At 46.3% G+C, this 21,631-nt stretch overlaps 1 protein-coding gene across 3 annotated transcripts in view; it reads right to left on the bottom strand.

Annotated features, from left to right (window-relative positions):
• Positions 1-21,631, bottom strand: part of kif13ba (kinesin family member 13Ba) — a 41,793-nt gene that overhangs the window by 8,574 nt on the left and 11,588 nt on the right. For all 3 annotated transcript variants that reach the window (XM_084476300.1, XM_084476299.1, XM_084476301.1), the window contains exons 7-35: positions 21,380-21,560; positions 19,955-20,042; positions 18,774-18,908; positions 17,170-17,282; positions 16,952-17,063; positions 15,933-16,145; positions 15,548-15,658; positions 15,137-15,271; positions 14,552-14,682; positions 14,299-14,385; positions 13,463-13,653; positions 8,309-8,603; positions 7,571-7,733; positions 6,954-7,100; positions 6,397-6,546; positions 5,944-6,069; positions 5,624-5,797; positions 4,943-5,100; positions 4,542-4,674; positions 3,825-3,989; positions 3,488-3,587; positions 3,104-3,230; positions 2,941-2,996; positions 2,636-2,760; positions 1,895-2,173; positions 1,236-1,388; positions 996-1,073; positions 750-803; positions 409-553 (exon numbers count right to left, since the gene is read on the bottom strand). In XM_084476300.1, the coding sequence (XP_084332426.1) occupies positions 409-553; positions 750-803; positions 996-1,073; positions 1,236-1,388; positions 1,895-2,173; positions 2,636-2,760; positions 2,941-2,996; positions 3,104-3,230; positions 3,488-3,587; positions 3,825-3,989; positions 4,542-4,674; positions 4,943-5,100; positions 5,624-5,797; positions 5,944-6,069; positions 6,397-6,546; positions 6,954-7,100; positions 7,571-7,733; positions 8,309-8,603; positions 13,463-13,653; positions 14,299-14,385; positions 14,552-14,682; positions 15,137-15,271; positions 15,548-15,658; positions 15,933-16,145; positions 16,952-17,063; positions 17,170-17,282; positions 18,774-18,908; positions 19,955-20,042; positions 21,380-21,560 (4,125 nt within the window). The remainder of the gene's footprint in view (positions 1-408; positions 554-749; positions 804-995; positions 1,074-1,235; positions 1,389-1,894; positions 2,174-2,635; positions 2,761-2,940; positions 2,997-3,103; positions 3,231-3,487; positions 3,588-3,824; positions 3,990-4,541; positions 4,675-4,942; positions 5,101-5,623; positions 5,798-5,943; positions 6,070-6,396; positions 6,547-6,953; positions 7,101-7,570; positions 7,734-8,308; positions 8,604-13,462; positions 13,654-14,298; positions 14,386-14,551; positions 14,683-15,136; positions 15,272-15,547; positions 15,659-15,932; positions 16,146-16,951; positions 17,064-17,169; positions 17,283-18,773; positions 18,909-19,954; positions 20,043-21,379; positions 21,561-21,631) is intronic.

Raw genomic sequence — 21,631 nt, 5'->3', positions numbered from 1 at the left:
AAGTGCTCCATGGCCAGAAGTTTTTTTTTTTCTTTGCTAAGGGATACACCAGCAGAGTGCTCTTAAACACTGTAGCTATAGAAAAAGCATTGCTCAGTTAACAGCATTGCTATACTGCACAGTTATTTCACCTTGTGTTAAAAAACGACAGCAATAATTGTTACTGTAATGATTGTATTATGTACAATCATTTGACTACATTTGAGTTTTTCTGCAGATTGATCTACTCTTCTGGATCATGTATGTATGTATGTATGTATGTATGTATGTATGTATGTATGTATGTATGTATGATAAGATAAGAAGAGAGGGGAGGACAAATGTTGGAGCAAAAACAAGTAGAGACGAGGTCAGAAGAGGAGGGCAGTACAGTAGAGAGGAGAAGGGGACGGTGGGGTGGGTTGCTACCTTGCTCGGGGTCCTGGGTGGGTGAGGTGGCTGTACTGGGGGCGGGGGCGGGGGGAGGAGGAGGGGAAGGGGTCAGAGACGGCCGAGGAAGACTCCGGTAGAACTGGGAGGGCATAAAGATGTCCTGCTGGCTCTCCCATCGGCCCTGACACACAGACACACACACAAAATGAACATGACTTAATGTGATAGGTAGGTAATGTCATGTCAAATGCAAAGTGTACCACAGGGTATTCTGGACCTGAAGTGTAGAAACATAACGTTATGCAAGCTAGATATGTAATGACGTTTTACATTGCCTAGCGATACAAGGAAGAGGTGGGAGGATAAAGACTAGCTACCTTGTTGTCGTCCACCATGCAGGAAGAAGACAGGTCCTGTCTGCTTCCAGACAGCTGCACAGACAACACTCGATCAGCACACACATCTCTCATATCTCTGTCATCTCTCATTCTCATTCTACAGATCAGCGCCCACAAGCAGCTCTAAAGGCTGTTGTACCGTATACTGCATTGTACAGCAAGGTATTTAATGATGTGTTTCATATGGTACTGTATTGAAGTGTGGTAATAGAAGTGGGTTCTTACCCTATGGACAGACGGGGAACTTAGACTCCTTCTGTTACCCCTTCCTCTGCCAGCAAGATGCTCCTTCACCGCTACCTCCTATCACACACACACACACACACACACACACATTAAAGCATGAACATTAAGAAACAAACTCAAAACATTTGACATATTATTGTCTCATCTTACGAGCGATGGAACTGAGACAATGGGAATGTGCATGGGTGGTAATGTGCACATGTACATGTGCGTGTCTACCTGTCTGAGGCGATCTAGTGTGAGGATGTTCTCCACTGCCAGAACACTGCGCAGGTACTTTTCGATGGCTGCCTCGTTGTCCGACGTCTCCGCGTTTTGAGAGCTGGTGGCCTGACGGGCCAACATCTCCCTGTCCTCTGAACCCAGGGGGTCCTGAAACAGAGGCAGCAAGACAGAGACAGACAGACAGACAAACAGAGGGGCAGAAAAGTCAGACTTTCCTTCCTTCCACTTGTATCTTTAGGCATTTTGAGCTTGATACCCAACAACAACCTGCTTATTAATGAGATGTATTCAATCCTAAATAGTTATAATCCATAAATAAACCAGGTAACAGACATGGGGTGGGACAAAATATCGATATGGTGATATATCGTTTTTAAAGACAAGTAACTGAAAAACTCAGTTTGGACCATGAATAAAGACAGAAATCCAGCCCTTTACTTTATTTTGAATTCATAGTTAGACCTTATCGTGATGCATTGTCATATCGCGATATTATCGGTATCGTGGTCCATGTACCGCATATCGTATGGTATGGTGAGGTACCCTGTGATTCCCAGCCCTATAAAAGACATGCAACCCGGTTCACCAGTAGTCAGTATTGCTCCATCATCACCGTCTAGATCCATTAACCAGCCCAACCAGCCATGTCTCACCCCGGGGATGTTGGAGACCACCTCGAAGGTGACCCCACAGCCGGGGATGGTGCTGCGCGTGGACATGCGCTTCAGCAGGTTCTGGGCGAAGCCCTGGCGGCCCGGGTTCACGTTGACGCACACGCGCTTCCTCAGCACCAGCTGCATCTCGGCGGGGTGGCTGAGCTGCACGGCCACGCGCAGCGTCAGGTACACCCGCTGCTCCGGGCAGGCCCCGCCCCCCCGGCTCAGCTGGGGACACTCGTGGACCGTGGAGTCCCAGGAAGCCTCCGCCTTCACCTGGACACAAGACGTAAAGTTATAGTTACACACACACACACACACACACACACACACACACACACACACACACACACACACACACACACACACACACACACACACACACACACACACACACACACACACACACACACACACACACACGCGCTGCTGGGGCCATTTCCATATTGCATGCATTATGCATTTTGGCATTTCTAATTCTATTCTATTTCTATGTTATTCAAAGATTTAGAATAATTTAGTTATTGTATAGACGGATACGTTTCTATAGGGTTAAAGTAAACTTTAACCCCAACTACATTCTAAAAACATTGTCTTCAGTTGTTGCAGGTGTTTAATGTGATGCGGGCAACACAATATTGGTTATGTGGAGAGGAAAATGTTAAGTAAAGTGTTTTTGCACATCTTTAAACTGCCTGTATCAGTTTGGAAGGAATCCTTAAAGTCTGGGGCGCTGACCTCTTCGTCGTAGTGTTTGACGATCTGCAGGTCGAAGAAGTCGTCCTCGTCCTCTCCGTTCAGAGTGGCGTCCAGACCGCCGGCCTCTGGGGCCGACATCTGGTCCTGAGAGCTCAGGTCATCAGCTGCACACACACACACACACACACACACACATCACAGGGATAGAAGATAGACCGGGTTAGATGAGTCGACACAGGCAGTCCGTTAGCGGAGATATGATGAGAGGACAGAGTTGTACTGACTTTAGTCCCACCAGCCTATTAAGGGCTCTGTACCGGCCTAGAACCCATGACCATACGTACCGCTCAGCTCCAGGAAGAGGACAGGGGTGTGGGTTTCCATCCCGGGAGGGGGTACCCTGCAAAAACATAGGATTGTTAAACAGAACTAACAAAAGAGTACTATTGCTGAACCACAAGCCTGCAGGACCTGGAGCAAAACTGAGGCTGGGCCCCCGGAACGTACCACTCTGCGGGGGCCCCGGGGATACCGCTGCCAGAAAAGGGCACCATGACGGCGTTCCTCTCCTCCGTCAGGGTCAGACGCCACTCCAAGAGCTGGGCCTCTCGCTCCATGTCATCCTCACACTTCTCTGCTTCAAACACGCACACAGAGAGTATATACAAACATTATAGAAATCATTATATAAATATTCTACACACAAACATATACACAAATATCCACAAATTATTAGACAGACAAATGTATACAATTTAGTTTACAAATTAGTGAATACACAAACAATCACTGTACACCCACACGCAAACTATTGACATAGACACACACACATAAATATAGATAAGAAAACATCACTAACACATCCAAACAGAAAGTGTTGCAGTGCGTTACCTGTCTTGGTGACGATGGCCTGCAGGTGTTGGTCCAGGTACTCCTGTCTCTTGGTCAGGGCAGCGAGCCACTGGCGCCTTAACCGCTCCAGATCCCTGTCCTACCACACACACACACACACAAAATAGTAAAGACTTTTTTTCCCGAACATATCTATATATTTCTCAAAACATCAGCAGAAAAAGAATTGTCAAAGTACGGCATGCATCCAAAACCCCAATACTGTTAACAGAATATACCAACCACACTAAAGAAACATTGAATAGAGACCTGACTGGGGGTCTGAGCTAAAGCTAAGTGGGGGTCGGATAGAGATCTACAGGCTTTGGTCAGATACCTGGTAGCTGTCCATGTCTTCCTGCTCCTGCGCGGAGCCCTGGTTGGCTGCGGGCTGGATCTCAACGCACCCCACAGACACAGCAAGGATCAGCTCAGCAATCAGGGGCATGGTGCCAGAGTCCTGCACCGAGCACACCTCCACCTGGATCCGCCGAGACTGGCCCTGAGATGTGGGGAGAACGACAGCCATGGGTCAAACTTCACAGGTTTTTATTTGTTACCTGAACAATCATTTAAGTATGTGAGCAGCAAAATTAAATGTGGAGATTGTGTGAGATATGTGTGAGATATTATGCCAAACGAAACAACAACCAATAGATGTCAATTTGAAAATAAGTAATGCACTCTGTGTGCTTTGCTCCGTTTCAAAACATGATTCTGGTTCTTCTTTGTGTCGCTCTACAAATAGACAGATCAGTGCTTCGTATGCTTTGGGTTTTACTTGAATAAGCTTTTTAGAATGAGTCATAGCTGTGTCCATTTTATGGACTTCATTTAGTTTGTTAGCACATATTATTCCATATTAAAATGCAAAAAAAGTTTTCCTACTGAAAGAATATGTAATAATATTCAATGTACACTTGACAGCAAACTAAGAACAACAAAGCTGAATAAGCAAAAACAGTTGAAAGATAAATTGTGCAAACTGGTGTTAACAATGGACCTAGGAGTAGTAGTATGTGAGCTGGCTCAGAAGAAAGGGATGGAAAGTCACCTGTCTGAGCTGGAAGATCCCTCCGGTGCACACGTCCTTGGCGGGCACCACCTCCACAGGCACAAACTCCCCCTGCTCGTTGATTTCCAGGATCTGAACCCACAGCTCCAGACGCCGTGTTACCTCGCTCCACCTGCAGGGGGCGATGGCCACAAGCATAATGTTAACCCTTGGAGAGGCAGACTCCTGAACTCAAGACACTCACGGCCTGAATTCAAGCATAATTTGTGTTCCTGTGTGTGTTCCATCGTGCGTGTGTGTTCCTTTGTGTGTGTGTGTGTTTGTGTCCGTCTGTGTTTGTGTCTGTGTCTGCCTGTGTCTGCCTCTGTGTGTTTGTGTGTGCCTGTGGTTGCGTGTTTGTGTGTGCCTGTGGTTGCGTGTGTGCGCGCGAGCGTGTGTACCTGTCTCTCAGTGTTCGGGTCTTGGCCTGGATGATGCTGAGGTCCCAGAGGGCTGGGTTCCTGGCTGGGTCAGCCTGCCTGTGGCCGTACACCTCGATGGCCACGGCTCCCTCCGTCAGATACTCAATGAACTCCTCCGTCACCGACACAGCCAGCTCCTGAAACAGACACACAAGAACCTTTTAGTACTTTGCATTTCCAAACCTTACCATCTGCCTTTCTATCTCCACATCAGTGATGTGGAGATAGAAAGACATTAATAAAAAAGCAACAGACACGATTACACGGTTTAAACTAAGACACCAAGATAAAACTGTGCCCTCCAACTGTATGCCTCTGTACAGAAGGCCCACTGTCTTCTAACAAAACCCTTTCTCTGTAGAGTTAGAGGGTTTGGGGAGCATCACAGAACCGGACGGTGTTAATCATGAATACACAAGTAAGGATGTCATTGCTTCTTGAATACTTTTTTTTTCATCCATTTCTCTTTGCATAACACAATGGCAGTCACACCCAATGTATTATGTTACTATTAGTAAGTCAAGGTCATAACACATATAAGCAGCTAACCTCAATCCCCGCAGCAAGTAACACTAACCATACACACTCATGAAACAATGGAGGTTTATATGTATAAATAATAATATATAAAAAAATAAAAAGAGAGAGAGAGCGACCAACCTTGCAGCTATCGAACACCACCATGCAGTGGGGGTCTTTGGCCCCAGGGGACGATGTTGATGTGTCCACCTCAGGGGCCACAATGATGGGCTCCGGCTGGTCCCAGAAAGAGTACTGGCAGAAGACGAAGTTGGAGAGGTATTGGGGCAGCCCCGTGGCCTGCAGGATCTTCAGCTGCAACACAACACGCGGGTCAAAGGTCAAAGCAAAGAGAGGCAGGCCAGAGACTAGAGGTGGATAGCCATGATAGCTTTCAGAATGAGTATGTGTCGATGTATGTTTACTGTGAGGGTGAGTGCGTGACTCGTGAGTGTACTCACCATGCAGACGAGCTTGCGGTCCTGGTTGTCCATGTCAGGGCTGCTCTCTCCTTCCTCCCCCCCGCCGACGCTGTCCTGGAACCCCCCCGCGACCCGGATCACCTCCACGTGGAGACGCCCCGCCACCTGACCCACATGGTACTGGACGTTTAGCATTGACTAGAGAAGATACGATGGCTACCACAACAGGTATGTATGAAATGCCTTGTGAAACACAAGACATGCATAAGAAAAATCGATATGCTACCAATATGTGGATGTTATCTTTTCAACAACTTGAAGGCTAAAATGATTAACACTAATAGACTCGTAGCATCTAATAAAAAATAAATATAGCATATGTTGGGACCTTTAACAGTTCCTGGCACTGTGTCCTTGTGTTTAGTGTGCGTGTGTGTGTGTCCGTCTGGCCGTGTGTGTGCGAGTGTGAGAGGGGGAGTGTGGAGTCCATACCTCCCCCTTCTGGTTGATGATGGGAACAGCGTACTGCAGCTTGACGTCGTAGAAGAGACAGGACAGGAAGACGTTGGCCACGCCGATCAGACTGTGGTTCTCCTGCTCGTCGAAGAACGGGTCGGCCCGGCGCAGGTACGAACACATCACCTGGGTGAGGGAGACGAGGGCGAGCGAGGGACACGGCGTTCTTCAAAATGACCTGATTTTACACATCCCATCATTTACTCTCCCATGGGTAAGTACTCTCACAGGGTTGTCATTATGACCGAACGGGTGGTGATGGTAACCCTCAACTTTTTCATAGTCACTGAATGAGTCGTCATGGTAACTGGGTCGTTGCCGTAATTACTCAAAACGATGCTCGGGGTGACCCACAACGGAAACTCCCAAGGTTGTCGTGGTTACCGAGTGAGTTGGCCGTGTTAGCAAATGGGTTGTTTTCATGGATACCAAGTAGGTTGTTCCGAAGTCTAGTCATTGTTACAGATTGGGTTGTCAAGTAGTGCTGGCCAGGGTTGTCAGGGCATACAGAGTAGGTAGTCATGGTAACTCACAGGGTTGTCATCGTCAAAGTCCTTCCACTCCTGGTAGAGATCTCTCATGTCCACCAAGCGGTTCTCCATCTTCTCCAGGGTCCAGATCTGCTTCGCCCGACCCTTCCTCCTCACCTGGACTGCTGGCTCGCTCAGCACGGCGTCACGCTGCACACATACACATATTCAAAACAAACACGTTATAGAGATTTTTTACATTTTAGGTAGTGATGTGCCATGTACGTTACCATGTGGGAAGCAATGACATTTGCTGTGTAAACAAACAAACTATGCGTATTCATAACTACCTGGTTAGCGTTAAGGTTGGGAGTGTGTCTCGTGTGTGTGTGTATGTATGCATGTGTGTATATATGATTAGTGATGCATTGCCACTAGCATCGAGCTGTATTTGTTCTATAGCTTATGGTTAGCATTAGCCATGACTTTAGGGTTGGCAGTAAGCTGGCCAAGGCTAAGTCTGTCTGTCTGTCTGTCTGTCTGTCTGTCTGTCTGTCTGTGTGCGTGCATGCATGTGTGCCTGCGTGCATGCGTGCGTGCGTGCTGTGTGTCTGATATGTGTGTTGTAGCTTGCAGTTACACCATGCAGCTTCGCTGTGTGTTTGCTGCGTGTCTTTCACCTTGCGGTTGGCATTGAGGTTAGCCGAGGGGATCTGCAGGGTGACCCGGTATTCAGTGAGCTTGTCCAGCTCCTCGGCGATGAAGCCCGCCTCCTGGACCAGCAGGTTGGCTCTGACGATCTGCTCCCTGAGACGCCGCAGGCTCCGCGTCAGGACCGCCTCTCTGGGGGGAAAGGGATCAGTCAGGGGAGGAACGATGGATTACTCTAGAAACTTTTTCGGGCGTCTCTGTTGAATCTCTGTCTCCTGTATCCATCCCTGGCTCTCGGTCTCTGTCTCAATTGGAGTTCAGAGTGGTTTACTGTCTTGTGCTTTGCTGCCGTGGCTCCTGAATGTCTCGACTGGGATCAATAAAATCCTACCTCCACTTATCTTATTCCTACATTTGTTTCAGATTCCAAGGACTTGTTAATTACTTTTTGATTTGTTCTATCAGGTTGGGGCGCAGTACAAGCAGTAAGCACAACAGTGAACAACAATGACATCAACATTGCGGTAATATAAACCACTTCAACAGAGACCTTATTCACCATATTGATTTGTTGTTATTCTTGAAACATTGGGGAAATATTTGAATGCACTGGTAATGCATTATGGAAATGGAATGCAGAACTAAATAGAATGCATTGAGTAGTCATGGTTTCCAAAGTGCCTAGATGGTTTCCCCACACAACTAAGCAATATATCCACTAGACTAATAAGGCCTACAGTAATAAAAGAACGGATGATCTAGCCCACCTCTCCTCACTCCACTGTCTCAGCCTGCTCTGGGCACTGGTGGAGTGGGACATGCCCCCCATGCTGAGTCTCTCCAGGCTGCGGTGGTGGGACTGCAGGCCCTGGCCGGCCTGGCCCGGCTGGCTGGCCTGGCTGGGCTGGGGGGCTCCTCCCTGGCCCGACAGGCGGTCGGGGTGCAGCCTGCGCCGGAGCTGCTGGAGCTCCTGCTCGTACATGAGCCTCTGGCGCTCCAGGGCCGAGCGCTTCTCCTCCTCGTGCTGCCGCTCCAGGGACTGGAGGACAGCCTGCATGGGGTCTGGAGCACACAGGGGAGAGGGGGGTAAGCCCACAGACTAAAGGCTCAGTTATGGTTCCACGTCGACGCAACGCAATGACCACGCAGACGCTTCGACACAGACGTGAACCTGTTTTGGTTCTGCGTTGGGTGTTAGGGTGCTTTCACACATACAGCATTTAGTGCGCACTAAATGAGTTTGGTCCCTTGGTTCGGTACGTTTGCGTTGGTGTGAAATGCAACTGCCGCACTTTGGTGCGCACCAAATCAGCCGTCCGAGACCTCCCTGAAGAGGTGGTCTCCATCCGCTCCATCTCCCTAAATTTGGTGCGGTTCCTCTGGTGTGAAAGCCACCGAAAAAAATGGTCCAAAACGATGCATTGTGGGTGTTGGGAGCACGGAATTATGGGTCAAATGATTCATTTCCTCTTGATCTCACGCTTACCCATTTGTTTATTCATCGGCGGCTGGAGATGAAAAAAGCCCCAAAACCCTCAAACCGCGGAGAAACGTGGACTAGTGAGGAAATAAAATGCCTCATAAATATTTGGTCAGATCAGCACATACAGGAACAACTTGCCACGACCCATAAAAACAGCGACGTTTATGCGCTATTCAGCAAGCGGCTAAGGGAGAAAGCGCAACGAAAATCTGTCGCTCCATTTTGTTTCTCGGAAGTGGCCTGTGAGTGGCGCGAAACTGGCTTAGTCTTCGCAGTCTATTTAGATTCGCTTGGTCTATTTTGGTTTGTTTAGAAATATGCATATGTGAAACTGAACCGAATCAACGTCTGTTTGCTACATTGTATCATTTTTTGGCCTGGTGCGGACCAAAGCAATCGAACTATATGTCTGAAAGCACCCTTAGTGAGCGGACCAATCACAGCCGTTGCTGCTGTGTTGCCTCGACGCAAGGTTACAATTGCGGTGGACGCACGGATGTTCCACAAGGACGTAATGCAGGGTTTCCCACAGCACTTTACAGCTCAGGTGTCCGCCTAAGCAACACACACCTGTCGCCTTATCTATGTCGTCACAAAAAAAAAAGTTTGGTTTTGAATATTTTTTTTAAGTAAAAATTGCTAAAATTATTTTACTGTTGTTATTTTGACAATGTTGAGTAGCACTTTTCTTTTAAATATTTGTAAAGTTCAAATTGCACAAATTCTTTGACTGTTCTTGTTTCAGTTCTTATTTTGAAAATGTTGTTTAGCAGCACCCCCCCCCACTCCCCACCTTAACTAACATTTTCTGCGAGAAACCCTGAAATGGGTCCGTAAACCATGTCCGTAAGAGTGCATCTTACTTCTATAATATGATTTCTTACTAAGTAAAAAGAAATTGGATTTCCCGTTTTACTTAGAAATACATCCTGTGTAATGTTTTTATGATTTGACCCTTCAGGGATCGATTGGTTCTGGAGAGAGTGCTGCTTACTATCAAAGTAGATCAGGGCACAAGACTGTTTGTTAGGCCTCCCACTTATGGCGCATTTCCACTGGCAGGTACGCTTCGGACCCAGCACGCCTCAGCCCAGTAGTGAGGGTGCGGTATAGCCCAGCTCAGTTACGGCTCGCGTTTCCACCACCACCAGTACCCTTACGGTAGGGCGGGGTTTAAGCCGGACGGCAGCTACATAAGCGTTGTGATCTCATAGCAGCCCGACACAGTGGAAACAGTGTAGCCTGCTAATATATCCAAGAAAAAAGAAGAACGCGCACAATGAACAAAGAGCAAACAACAATGTAGGACGTCCAAGAAGGACGGCAAACTTTTGTGCGACATTTTCTTCAATAAACTAAGTTTTCGCCGTTGTCCAGAAATATCTCACGGGTACTTTGTTGTTTGTTATTATCCCCCTGTCGCATGGAAGTGATTCTGTCGACCAATCAACGGACGGCGTGTGTAGTTCAAACTTGCCGGGCGTTTCAGGCGTCTCAGTACCTCAACAGAGGAGTACTGCGAGATGAGTACGGCTCAATACGGCTCAGTCCGGGTCAAGCCCACTTTTGGCGGTGGAAACGTAACCCGTGCCGCACCTTTGCAGACTGAACCGACCCGCACCCTACGGTGGAAATACGCCATTAGACTTAGATGGGATCTATGGTCAAGTTTTTGTTAATAAATAAGGCTCACATTAACATAACATAATAAGTAAAAGAGTATCATTGCATATGTGCATGGAGTTATGGGTAAATATGTCATGCCATTTCCAATTGGAGGCTATTATGGTCTATAAGTGCGGCACAGCGTCTCCACTCAATGCGAATAAATTAACTTCACAATATGATGATGATGACGACAATGTTGTCCATTCATGTCAGCATCTACTTTCAATTTGACTGAAAATATGGGCTTATATTAGCCTTACATAATATATAGCTTTTCTTCATGCTCTGCTTTGACCAATTTGACAAATTTCAACCTTGACCAGATCATTTTGGCATTTAGACAGTTTTTGTATACATTTTGTTGTGTTTGTTATTGTGTGCAATCGCAAGATTTTAGTTGTTGAAGGAGTGATAGTGAGTGAGTGAGATCTGTAGAGAAAAGAGTTTGTCATGTTGGACTACAGAAAGCGAAGCTTAGAGTTATCTAAAAGATTTGAGTGAAGGAGATTTGAGATAGTTCTTACAATATGGACATTTCCTTCAAAAACGAGAGTTCAGAAAGACTTTTCCTTGAGTGAAAGTAAAGAAAAATATTGTATTTCTCTGGCGGTTATCCTTTCCATAATGTTAGAATACAATCAGAGCAGTCAATGGCAAAAACAAGACCTTTTAGAGGATGTATTAGGCGCTACAGTCCCAAGAGATATATCGCAGCCCGTTTCCATAGATTACGGCTGTAGCCATTCTCGCACAAAACTGAACCAATTTCAAAAATAGTCTGCATTAGTCCCTTACACCCAAAACGATCGGAACATAAGGTCCAGGTTGAAACAGATGATGGATGATCCCACTACTCTAATTATAGGGTACAGATCTATGCTATTGTTAGCATCTTTCTCTGCAGCACTTCCCCACCTAATTTTTTTGTGGGAACCCCTGGTTAGGACTACTTAATTGCTTTAAATTCAAAGACAGACAGACAGACATTGACAGAAAGACAGACAGACATGGACAGAGAAAAAAACCGCCATGGACTGACAGACATGGACGGAAAGGGACATGGCCAGAAAGACAGACCTGGACAGAAAGACAGATATTGACAGAAAGACAGCCATTAATAGAAAGACAGACATTCAGTGAGTTAACATGACACTCAAGAAAGTCGACTTATTGGCTTAGTCCAACTATGATTGGATTAGGGGTGTACGGTATAAACGGTATAGAAAGTACACCGGTGTGAATTTGCGCTACGGTATGGATTTTGACCATACCGTGAGACCGGTGTGACCGTAAGTAACGTAAATACAGTAACGCAACTTATTTTTCATGTGAAAAGTAAAGTTACGCGAAACTACTGAAAATATGGTAACGAAACATAGTTCCAATCAATTCGGCACAACATTACTTTTCCCAGGGACCGATTTGACAGCGATACTGCCTTCTCAGGCAGTATGCTATTGCGCAAGCACGCAGGCACGCAGGCACGCAGCCTGCGCAATAGTCCCTTCACAAGCTCTCATTCACCGTACGAGACAGATGCTGGTAGCGTGAAGCTGTCTCTGCATCTCAGACATTGCTTCCGCAGGCATTTTCCAAAGCCAGTCCTTATGACAAAAAAGCCAGTGGTGGAATGGTTCCCTTTCAAAATGTCGATAGAAAAGGCTTTAAAGAGATGATCAAAACACTCGATCCCAGGTACGCGTTACCTGCCCGCACACACTTCAGCCAAATTGAGATGCCAAAACTATACGGCAAGGTCCGCGACCAAGTGGAGAAAGAAATCCATACTATCCATACTGGAAGTAACTTAAAAAAAAAGAAAAGATTTTGCATTTTTTTCTATTGCAGTTTTGCTCAATAAATGTTCTTAAAATACTTCTCCTATACAAAAATAGCTGCCTAACCAGTATTTTACCCCTTCAGAAGCATTTATATCGAAATTAGAATATAAAATGGAGGAGACGATAAAGGAGACGATAGTCGTGTTGTTGTTGTCGCCGTCGGAAAAGGAGAAACGCCGATTTATTTAAAAAGGTGGCGCAGAAGATGGAGGAAGCCGGTGAATGTAGTAACCCCTATAAGAATTGTGTCCCGGCCGCGGGAGCGACTCCTAGTCGGCCATGGGGGAAAAAGGAATTGGGGGAAATTAACTTTGGCTTTGACTCTCTGAAGTCCAGATTGAAACGAACATGGAGGAGAAAGCGATGTTTCAGCAGACAGCTGTCAGTTCACGTCGGGTCCATATAATTTCTCAGACACTCCATTGTTCCGACCTCTCAGTCGTATGCGGACTCCTCCACCAGCAGAGCCAGCTCCTCCGGCTGGACTCCGCATACGACCGAGAGGTCGGAACAAATTATACATCGGAGAAATTATATGGACCCGAAGTGAACTGACAGCTGTTTGCTGAAAACATCTTTCTCGAATGCCGCCTGAGTTTGTTGTTGCTGGTGAAGTAAAGAGGTCAACCGGTGGCTCTATTACCACTAGTTGAAATGGTTACAGCGCCACCTAACGTACCGGGGTATGTCACGCTTCGGCCAATGAATACCCGGACAATTGCAGTTGTCCAATTGAGGAGCATAGTCGAACTATGGCTTTAATCGAATTAAGCTGTGCATGTAAACGTACTGATTGAGAGAAAGACAGACATTAATAGAAAGACAGATATGGACAGAAAGACAGACATGGCCAGAAGTAAACAAACAGAAATGGACAGAAATAGGCAGGCAGACATAGCCAGACAGAAACTCATCCGGGCGTATCTTACCGTTAGTTCCCAGGGCTTTCATCATCACCTCCGTCTGGGCAAACTCATAGGAGAAGCTGACCTCACTGGAGACCTCGCTGGCAGAGTCTGCGTCAGCGTCTAGCTGCTCACTGCTGCCACTGTTCTTCATCTGACCGCCCTCGCCCTCCTCCTCCTCAGCCCCACGGGGACGCCGCTTTGGCAGGTTTATCCTAGAGGATTCATGGAAGGATTGAACTTCCGTTAACAAACCGAATAACATGTTCTCACACAGAACTGTGTTGCATTGTCCCTCTCACACCAGCAGGTGATGGTTGACTGTTGTCAACTGTTCGTAGAATATATAAAAAAATAAGACAGACAGATTTGTTCTGGTGCCAAGATATAAATGACAGTTGATTTAGTGGGCTAACCGGTGACATACCTGAAGAAGTGTCTGTTCGCCTAAGATGGTTATCATAGTGACTGGGAGTGTTCCGGAAGTAGTAGTCGTTAGATTAACATTGTCACTAAATTAACTGAGGGCATCTTAGTTAGTGTTGCTTAAAATGGTTATTACAATGACTGGTGCTTGGCTTGGTTGTTACCTAAAAAGAGTTACAAGATTGACTGGTGGTATATATGAAGAAGTGTTTTTTCCCTTAACATGGTTACCATAGTGACTGGTGGTTGTGGTGTGCAAGAGGAAGGAGTTTTTCCCTTAACATGGTTACCATAGTGACTGGTGGTTGTGGTGTGCATGAGGAAGGAGTTTTTCCCTTAACATGGTTACCATAGTGACTGGTGGTGCTGTACCTGAAGAAGTGGTTGCTAGCCTAACATGGTTACCAATGCCATAGTGACTGGTGGTGGTGTACCTGAAGAAGTGGTTGTTACCCCACAGGATTCTGTCGCCATGGTGAAGCGGTTGAGGATTGGTGACCGGAGAGCCATTGATACAAGTACTGCAGTGAAAAATGACACACAAACACACACACTATAATTAACAACTGGTTTAAATATGTAAGAAAAAAGTCACAGATTTCGCCAGCGGTCCAGTCTAGACCGGATAAAAGCATGTGTAGTGGCGGCTCCTTAAGTCTGCCTCACAGAGACTCTGGGGCTTCGTACCGGGAGTTAGGGTAAGGTGTGAGCACGACGGCCCACTCTGTGGTGATGACGATGACACAGTGCTCCGCCTGAATGCCCATTCCACACAGCTGGATGTCCTGGGAGTCCGCTGAGCCCACCTTGGTGTGCTCCTGGAACAGTCAGACAAACACACATGAACGCTGTATGTAACATGCAACATGATTAATGTAGTCATTTAGCTGACACTTATATCCGAGATTTGTCTTTTTAGTATATAAAATAATGTATGTGCATATTAATTGGTGTGAACACATTTACATTTAGGGCATTAAGCAGATGCTTTTATCCAGAACAACTTGCAATAAGTACATTTGTCAGAAGAAGGTGAAACAACACCCAATCAAATGGGTGGTGTAAATACGTAGAAAGATTTACCAAGCTTGTAGTATTCAGATTTTCTAACATTTTATTAGGGTTGTATTCAGATTCAACTAATAACCAATTGAACAACAAAACAAACCCAGGAATCCCCCCCCCCATTTCAAAGTGGCCCCATTTGAGAAGCACTGCACTAGAGGAGGCCGCTGAACCCTAGGGTGAAGTGAGGGACAGGGCTCGCTCTACCTTCAGGTAGTACACCAGCAGCTCATTGAGAGCCGGGTCAGCGTTCAGGTTGACCAGGAAACACTTGTCGTCTCCCACTCGGATCCCAGAGGACTGCAGAGAGATTCCCAGGCTCTCCAACTGTCTCTGACGCTCCTATGCACACAAATACATGGGAAATGTGGGTTCAATCGTTTGTCGACCTGTTATTTTCTGTCCACACTTGTGAGTGTCAAATTTATAGTACACCCCAGGGGGTCATTCTGGACGATGAAACTCTTGCAGCATGGAGGGTCGAACTTAATGGATATAAAATAGTACAATCCAAACCAATATAAAAAAAAGTATAAACATAAATATTAAATGTACAATAAAGAGTGCATTATTCATTTTGTGGGTGTGAGCAGGTGTGTGTGTGTGTGCGTGTGTTACTTGAGCTATCTCTTCCGTCTTGCGTAGTTTCTCCTCCCAGGTGACGGTCATCTCCTGGATCAACTTCTCAGATTCCTCCAGACGATCCTTCAAATCCGGAGCCTTCAGAGACTGGAGGGGAGGAGAGAAGAGAGGAGGAGAGGAGATGAGAAGAGGTGAGGGAGAGGGGGAGACATGAGTCTCACATCCCATGTGTCTTTCAGTTTGTGGGTGTAAAACAACTGAAGCTTCTTTGACATCCTTCTCGGCCCCCGGGGGCCCAGCCAGATGTACAGCATCTTAAACGTAGGACCCTCAGATCTCTGGAGAGTTTACACAGGCTCCGCTTCAAATAAAACCCAGAGGCTCCGGAGGGGCCTGCTGTGGTGACCCCCTCACCCCTCACCTCGGCCTGGGTGAGCTGGTCCCGGAGCTTCTCCACCTCCTCCCGCAGCTCGCGGATGATGCGGGCGTTGGGGTCCTCGTTCACCACGGCGTGGTTGACGATGCTCTTGGCACGGTCGGCGTAGCGCAGCGTCGACAGCGTCTCGTCGTAGTTGTCCGCCGACGGGCTCACCGTGGCGACCATCGCCGTCCGGCTGTTGCCACCCAAGCTGTCCTGGAGACACGAAGGGAGGGGGGAATTTAACGTTGATCTGAAACGGGCCTGTTAAACACGTCATAGAGACTGCCACGTGTAAACAGAGTAGGGCTGGGTCTACCAAAACCATACTTTTAGAACGATACCACTGCCTGGAAGGAAGAATCAATACTTGCTCTAAATATTTATTTAGAGCAATTTTTTATAGACTATATTTATAATAATAAATACATACAACATTAAGACATACTATATATAATTTAAGTATATAGCTGTTACTTATAAATAACAGCAAACAAAATACCAAGAGCAAACTTCTAGACTATGAGTTCTGACTTATTTTGACCAAATATAACCATGTCTGTTTCTCTGGCAAAATATGACTCCTCTCCTGACATCATCAGCATTTGATACTAATTGTGACATTCTTTTTTTTGTTGTCATGCATTCTTTGTTTACTACATCAATGTGTCCTTAGGGTTAGGGTTAGCAAATAACTAACTCATCAGTGTTATCGCCTCTTTTATCTGATTGGCTTAGCGACAATAATGTGACATTGATGAGTGCTGCTGCCGTTAGGCTCTGTTCCAAATGTTTCAAGGTGAGTCATCTGGGAGGGGAAAGCGGCGGTGCATCACACAGAGAAATAAATAAATTGGCAGCAAAATCCGTGTCACTAGTCGTAGGTACCGGTCGGAAAGGAACCAGTGCCATAGTGGTACCGGTACCGGTATCTGTGTGTGTACCCATGCCAAGAAACGAACCTGTTTGGGTGTGTAAAATGTTTGGAGTGAGTGTGAGTGAATGTGAATGTGTGTGCATACCTTTAGCAGCCATGTGAGAACCGAATCTCTGTATGGGACAAACTTTGTTTTGTTTTTTCCTGCTCCTTGCTCGGCCAACGCCGAGATCACCAGGCCTAATGTGGTCAGGGACCTGACACAGACACACAGAAATGTCTCATCATCAACAGTATATATTAATGATATCCAACTCATCTGAACTGTATACGTGTGCTGTTGTCACATGTCAGGCTGCCTACTTGTTTATGTTGCTGCCCTCTTTGAGTCTGTCTCCCCCGGCTCCGGTCTTGGCTGCTCTCTCACTGCCAGCCAGATCCACCAGACTCAGCTTGCTCACCTTCTCCCCACTCGTCTGCAGATAGAGAGACAGAGGACAAGAAAGAGATTGACAGGGAGAGAGAGCCAGATGGAGACAACAGTCTGCAAGTCAGTAACCTGATCTGAGTGTTCTTAGGAGGATCTAGTGTCAGCAGGATAAATGAAGAGGGAGGAGAGGAAGGTTGGAGGGGGGGGGGATGTGAAGTGAGCATGGGGAGGATATCACAACATAAGCAGGAAGCACAGGACATCATAGCGAGTGGGTGGGAGGCCATGACATCCTATATAGTAAAATGCAGAGGGAGGATGAAAGCTGAGGAGCTAGGCTATGACATCATGAGGAGAGGATATAGCGAAAGGCCATGGCTTCACAAAGGAGTGGCGCCAGCAGAAAAACTATGACATCACATAGAGAGGAGGCAGCAGATCAATTCCTTGAGAGGCCAAACCCCTGGCAGCCATGTTAGACAGACTGTGCAAGGCAATCAGCCCTCTCAGCAACATTCCTACGACATTAACACATAGACCCAGCCCCAGGCCTTTAATGTCCTATGGAGGGAGTTGAACTTGTACTCCTAACTGTAGGATCTATGCAAATACAGATAACATGTTTGAACTGAGCCAAGCTCTGAAGAGCTCTTTGCAATGTCAACCTTATTTACATGTCAGCCCCCTGCCTGGACCAGCCACCAGATGGCACTCAATGTCAGAGATAGTCTGACCTGGATGAACTTATCCAAGTTGCCCCACCTCCATCAGCACTTTAATGATTCGGACACGGAGTCTGCGTACAGAAGGTGGACTCAGCAGACAAGCACCAGAAGCTAGCTCAGACTCCATCAGCATGAAAACTAGAGCGGCTGGTTTCCAGTGCCCCACTGAAGTCATAATAGCCGGTTTTCCAGCAGGCTGACTAACCAACAGGATGTCAAGACAGCCACAAAGCAGGTTTATTTTTAAAACATGGCTGCACTGACTGAATGACTTCATGGCTGACGCAGACACAGATCCTTTGACGGTATAGATATCGACTATGTAGAAGTATAAATACACAGACGTAAAAAGTATGATAAGGGGCAGACGAACACTTTAGAAACAGGCAGAATAACCAGCCGTGCGTCAGGTGACTGACAGTAAGGTAAATTATTAACAGGCCTTTGGCTTGGAGCCTGGGAAACCAGAGTGCAAGAGAGAGATAGTGTGGGATACCAAACAGTTCAGGCTGTTCAGTCTGTGTGTGTGTGCGTGCAAGTGCATGTGTGAAACCCCAGACTGCAGGTCTTTAAACGTGCGTGCACATGTGTGTTAATTATGTTTTGTGTGTGTTTTGATGTATGCATGTAAAAAACAAACAATACAATAATATTGAAAAACATAATTGCATGTGTGTGAAACCCCAGACTGCAGGTCTTTAAACATGTGTGCACATGTGTGTTAATTGTTTTGTTTGTGTTTTGTGAATGCTTAAGTAAAAAACGAACAACACAATAATATTGTAAAACATAATTGTGTGTGTGTGTGTTACCCCAGAATGCAGGTCTATTAGCGTGTGCGTGAGGATGATGTTGAAGACGGCGTGGGAGCGACTGCTCTCCTCGTTCATGTTGGTGGCGGCGACTGTACGGGACTTGTTCCCCTCCGACATCAGAGACTCAATGTCCTGTCAACACAAACATCATCATCACTACCACCATCATCATCTTTACCACACACTGTGTGTGTGTGTGTGTGTGTGTGTGTGTGTGTGTGTGTGTGTGTGTGTGTGTGTGTGTGTGTGTGTGTGTGTGTGTGTGTGTGTGTGTGTGTGTGTGCTATGGATGGAAGGTCAAAAATCTGAACAGTTCAGTTCCCTAGTCACGGTTTGGGACTGTACTGTATGTATTATTTGGTTCATTCAAAAAGGCATGCGAAAAATCCTTCAAATAATCCTTCAGAAAAATCCTTCAAATAATCCTTCAGAAAAATCCTTCAAATAAAGTTATTGGCGGGATAAGGTTTTGCGCCGTAATTAAAAACGTCTCATTCTCGGATTATGTGTAGTGGCTGTCCTGGCAAGACTAACATTTTCTACTAACTTAATTTGGTTGCACCCCTTTCTTCGCCACTTCGTCACACTTTCTTACCGATGCTTCGACATCTTTCCTCACGAACCAACTATTCATGCTCCTCCTCCTATATCAAAAGCTCTAGCTACTAATAAGAACAGGCTGCCACAGTTATATACTCCAGTGGAACTTGGAGCTTACATGGGTTGTGTTTCCAAATAGAGCTTGAACATTGGCGCTGCCATAAAATATGACTTCCAGCCCTTCCCCTTACATTGAAGCTCTGTTTCAACCAAGTCTGACTCAGTGGATCCGAAAGCCACTGACTTCCTCCTAACGGCACTAACTTGATATTGTAATTGTTTTGAAGCGGTATTCCAATAAACCAATTGGACCATTTCAGAAATGAAATGTCTTTTAGATGTTACACAGTGGCATAGCGCCACAAATACATTGTTTGGGAAAAACCCTAGAAAATATATATACATATTTTTATTTATATACATTATTTATAGGCACTTGTGTCCCTGCTTGTATCCCCTGCTTTACCAAAAACATACCATACCGAACCGAAAACCCTGACCCCATAACCAATATGAATTGAACGGTGAATTTTGTGACCTGTTCCACGCCTAGTGTGTAGGTGTGTTATGTGCATTACCTTGTAGCAAGCCACAGCAAGGCGGGAGAGGCCGTCTACGTAAGGTCCAAGAACCTTATGCTCCCGAACCCTTAATGCCTGTCTGCTCCTGGATATTCCACACACACACACACACACACACACACACACACACACACACACACACACACACACACACACACACACACACACACACACACACACACACACACACACACACACACACTATTTTAACAACTTTTTGTCTTGTTATTCTACCACTAATGGCACTCATTGAACTCCTAACCATCCCCAGAGGAAGGTATCCTTCTTCCTGCATTCCTTCTCTGGGTTTCTTGCTTGATAATTGTTTTTTCCTTGCCCTTAACAGGGGTTGGGGTTAGGGGGTTGTCATAAAATCTATCCTTTGACACCCTTGAGACCGTAACTGTGATTAAGGGCTATAAAAATACAGTTGACTTGACTGCAGAATCAGGGTGTGTGGGGGCAGCTGACCACCGGGGGGCCTCAGCCAAGGACAAGACCTTGAAGGGTCTGTGCTGGACTGCACCGGAGATCTTATTATACATTTACAAGCAAGTCAAATTACATAACATCGGCAGCATTAACAATACAAACAAAAATACACAGCAAGCCCTCATACACTCAACAATGTAGGGCTATGGGCCTTCATTTATTGAACCATTAACGGACAACTATTGCTGTTTTCCCATCTGCAATGATGGGAGGACGTTTAAGAAAATCCATACTGTAGTGATTGCACTTAGTATAATACAGGACCTAGTACAGAACAGTGTCCAACCCACACGCCCCATCAGTTCCTGTTCTGTAAGGATTTGAAACATGCCCCCTCAGGGTCATGCCAGTGCAGAGAGCTTCATGGTTTCACTGTCCACAGCAGACCCCATATTGCCCTAAGATGGTCTGCTGTTTATAGACATTTACTGGGGTCAGGGGTGAGGGGTTGGGGAGGCTGGGGCCAGCCAGTGGCCAGATGCCTGGGTGTAGATTTACTGCTGGCCCGCAGTACATGAACCCTGAAGCCTGCAGCTTTTCATTGGTTTTCAACAACAAGAAGCTTCTGATCAATTAGTCCATTAGGCTATATAGGTCAGCTACAACATCTGGAGGTCTGGTCTTGTTTCATTCTAAACAGTTTTCAAACAAATTGTAAAATAGCTCAATTGTGAAACACTCAAGACATTTGGAAAAAGCGAGTAGAAAAATTATTTGTGGAAATGTGGAAATTCTGAAGGGTTTTAGTAAGTAAACAAAACATGTTTAACCTTCAAAATGTAATACTTCACTGTGTACAGGCTGGAACAATATCCAGCTAAGAGCTGGGGCCGTCTTTACTGGGTCAATATATTTATAGCAGCGGAGCGGCCAGTGGATGCTGATGGATGCGTGAGTGTCTCCCAGTGCTGGAGGGAGGAGCGTGCGTACCCTTTGGGGTCCAGGAGGTCTCTGACCCTCTCGTTGTAAATCTCCATGTAGGACACCTCCACCGTGAAGCTCTCCTCCTCCCTCTTCCCCTTAAGGGTGCGGTCGAACAGAGCGCTGCACAGCCGCGGGATCAGCCCCGGGTTCTCCACCGAACCCATCATGGTGTACGACTTACCAGAACCTGAACACACACACACACACACACACACACACACACACACACACACACACACACAGTTACAACCATCAGTA

This window comes from Micromesistius poutassou (assembly GCF_964030765.1).
Source record: "Micromesistius poutassou genome assembly, chromosome: 12".
NCBI classification, from domain to species: Eukaryota; Metazoa; Chordata; class Actinopteri; order Gadiformes; family Gadidae; genus Micromesistius; species Micromesistius poutassou.
Note: the sequence above shows the minus strand (reverse complement) of the source record. Positions and strands in the feature narration are given on the sequence as shown.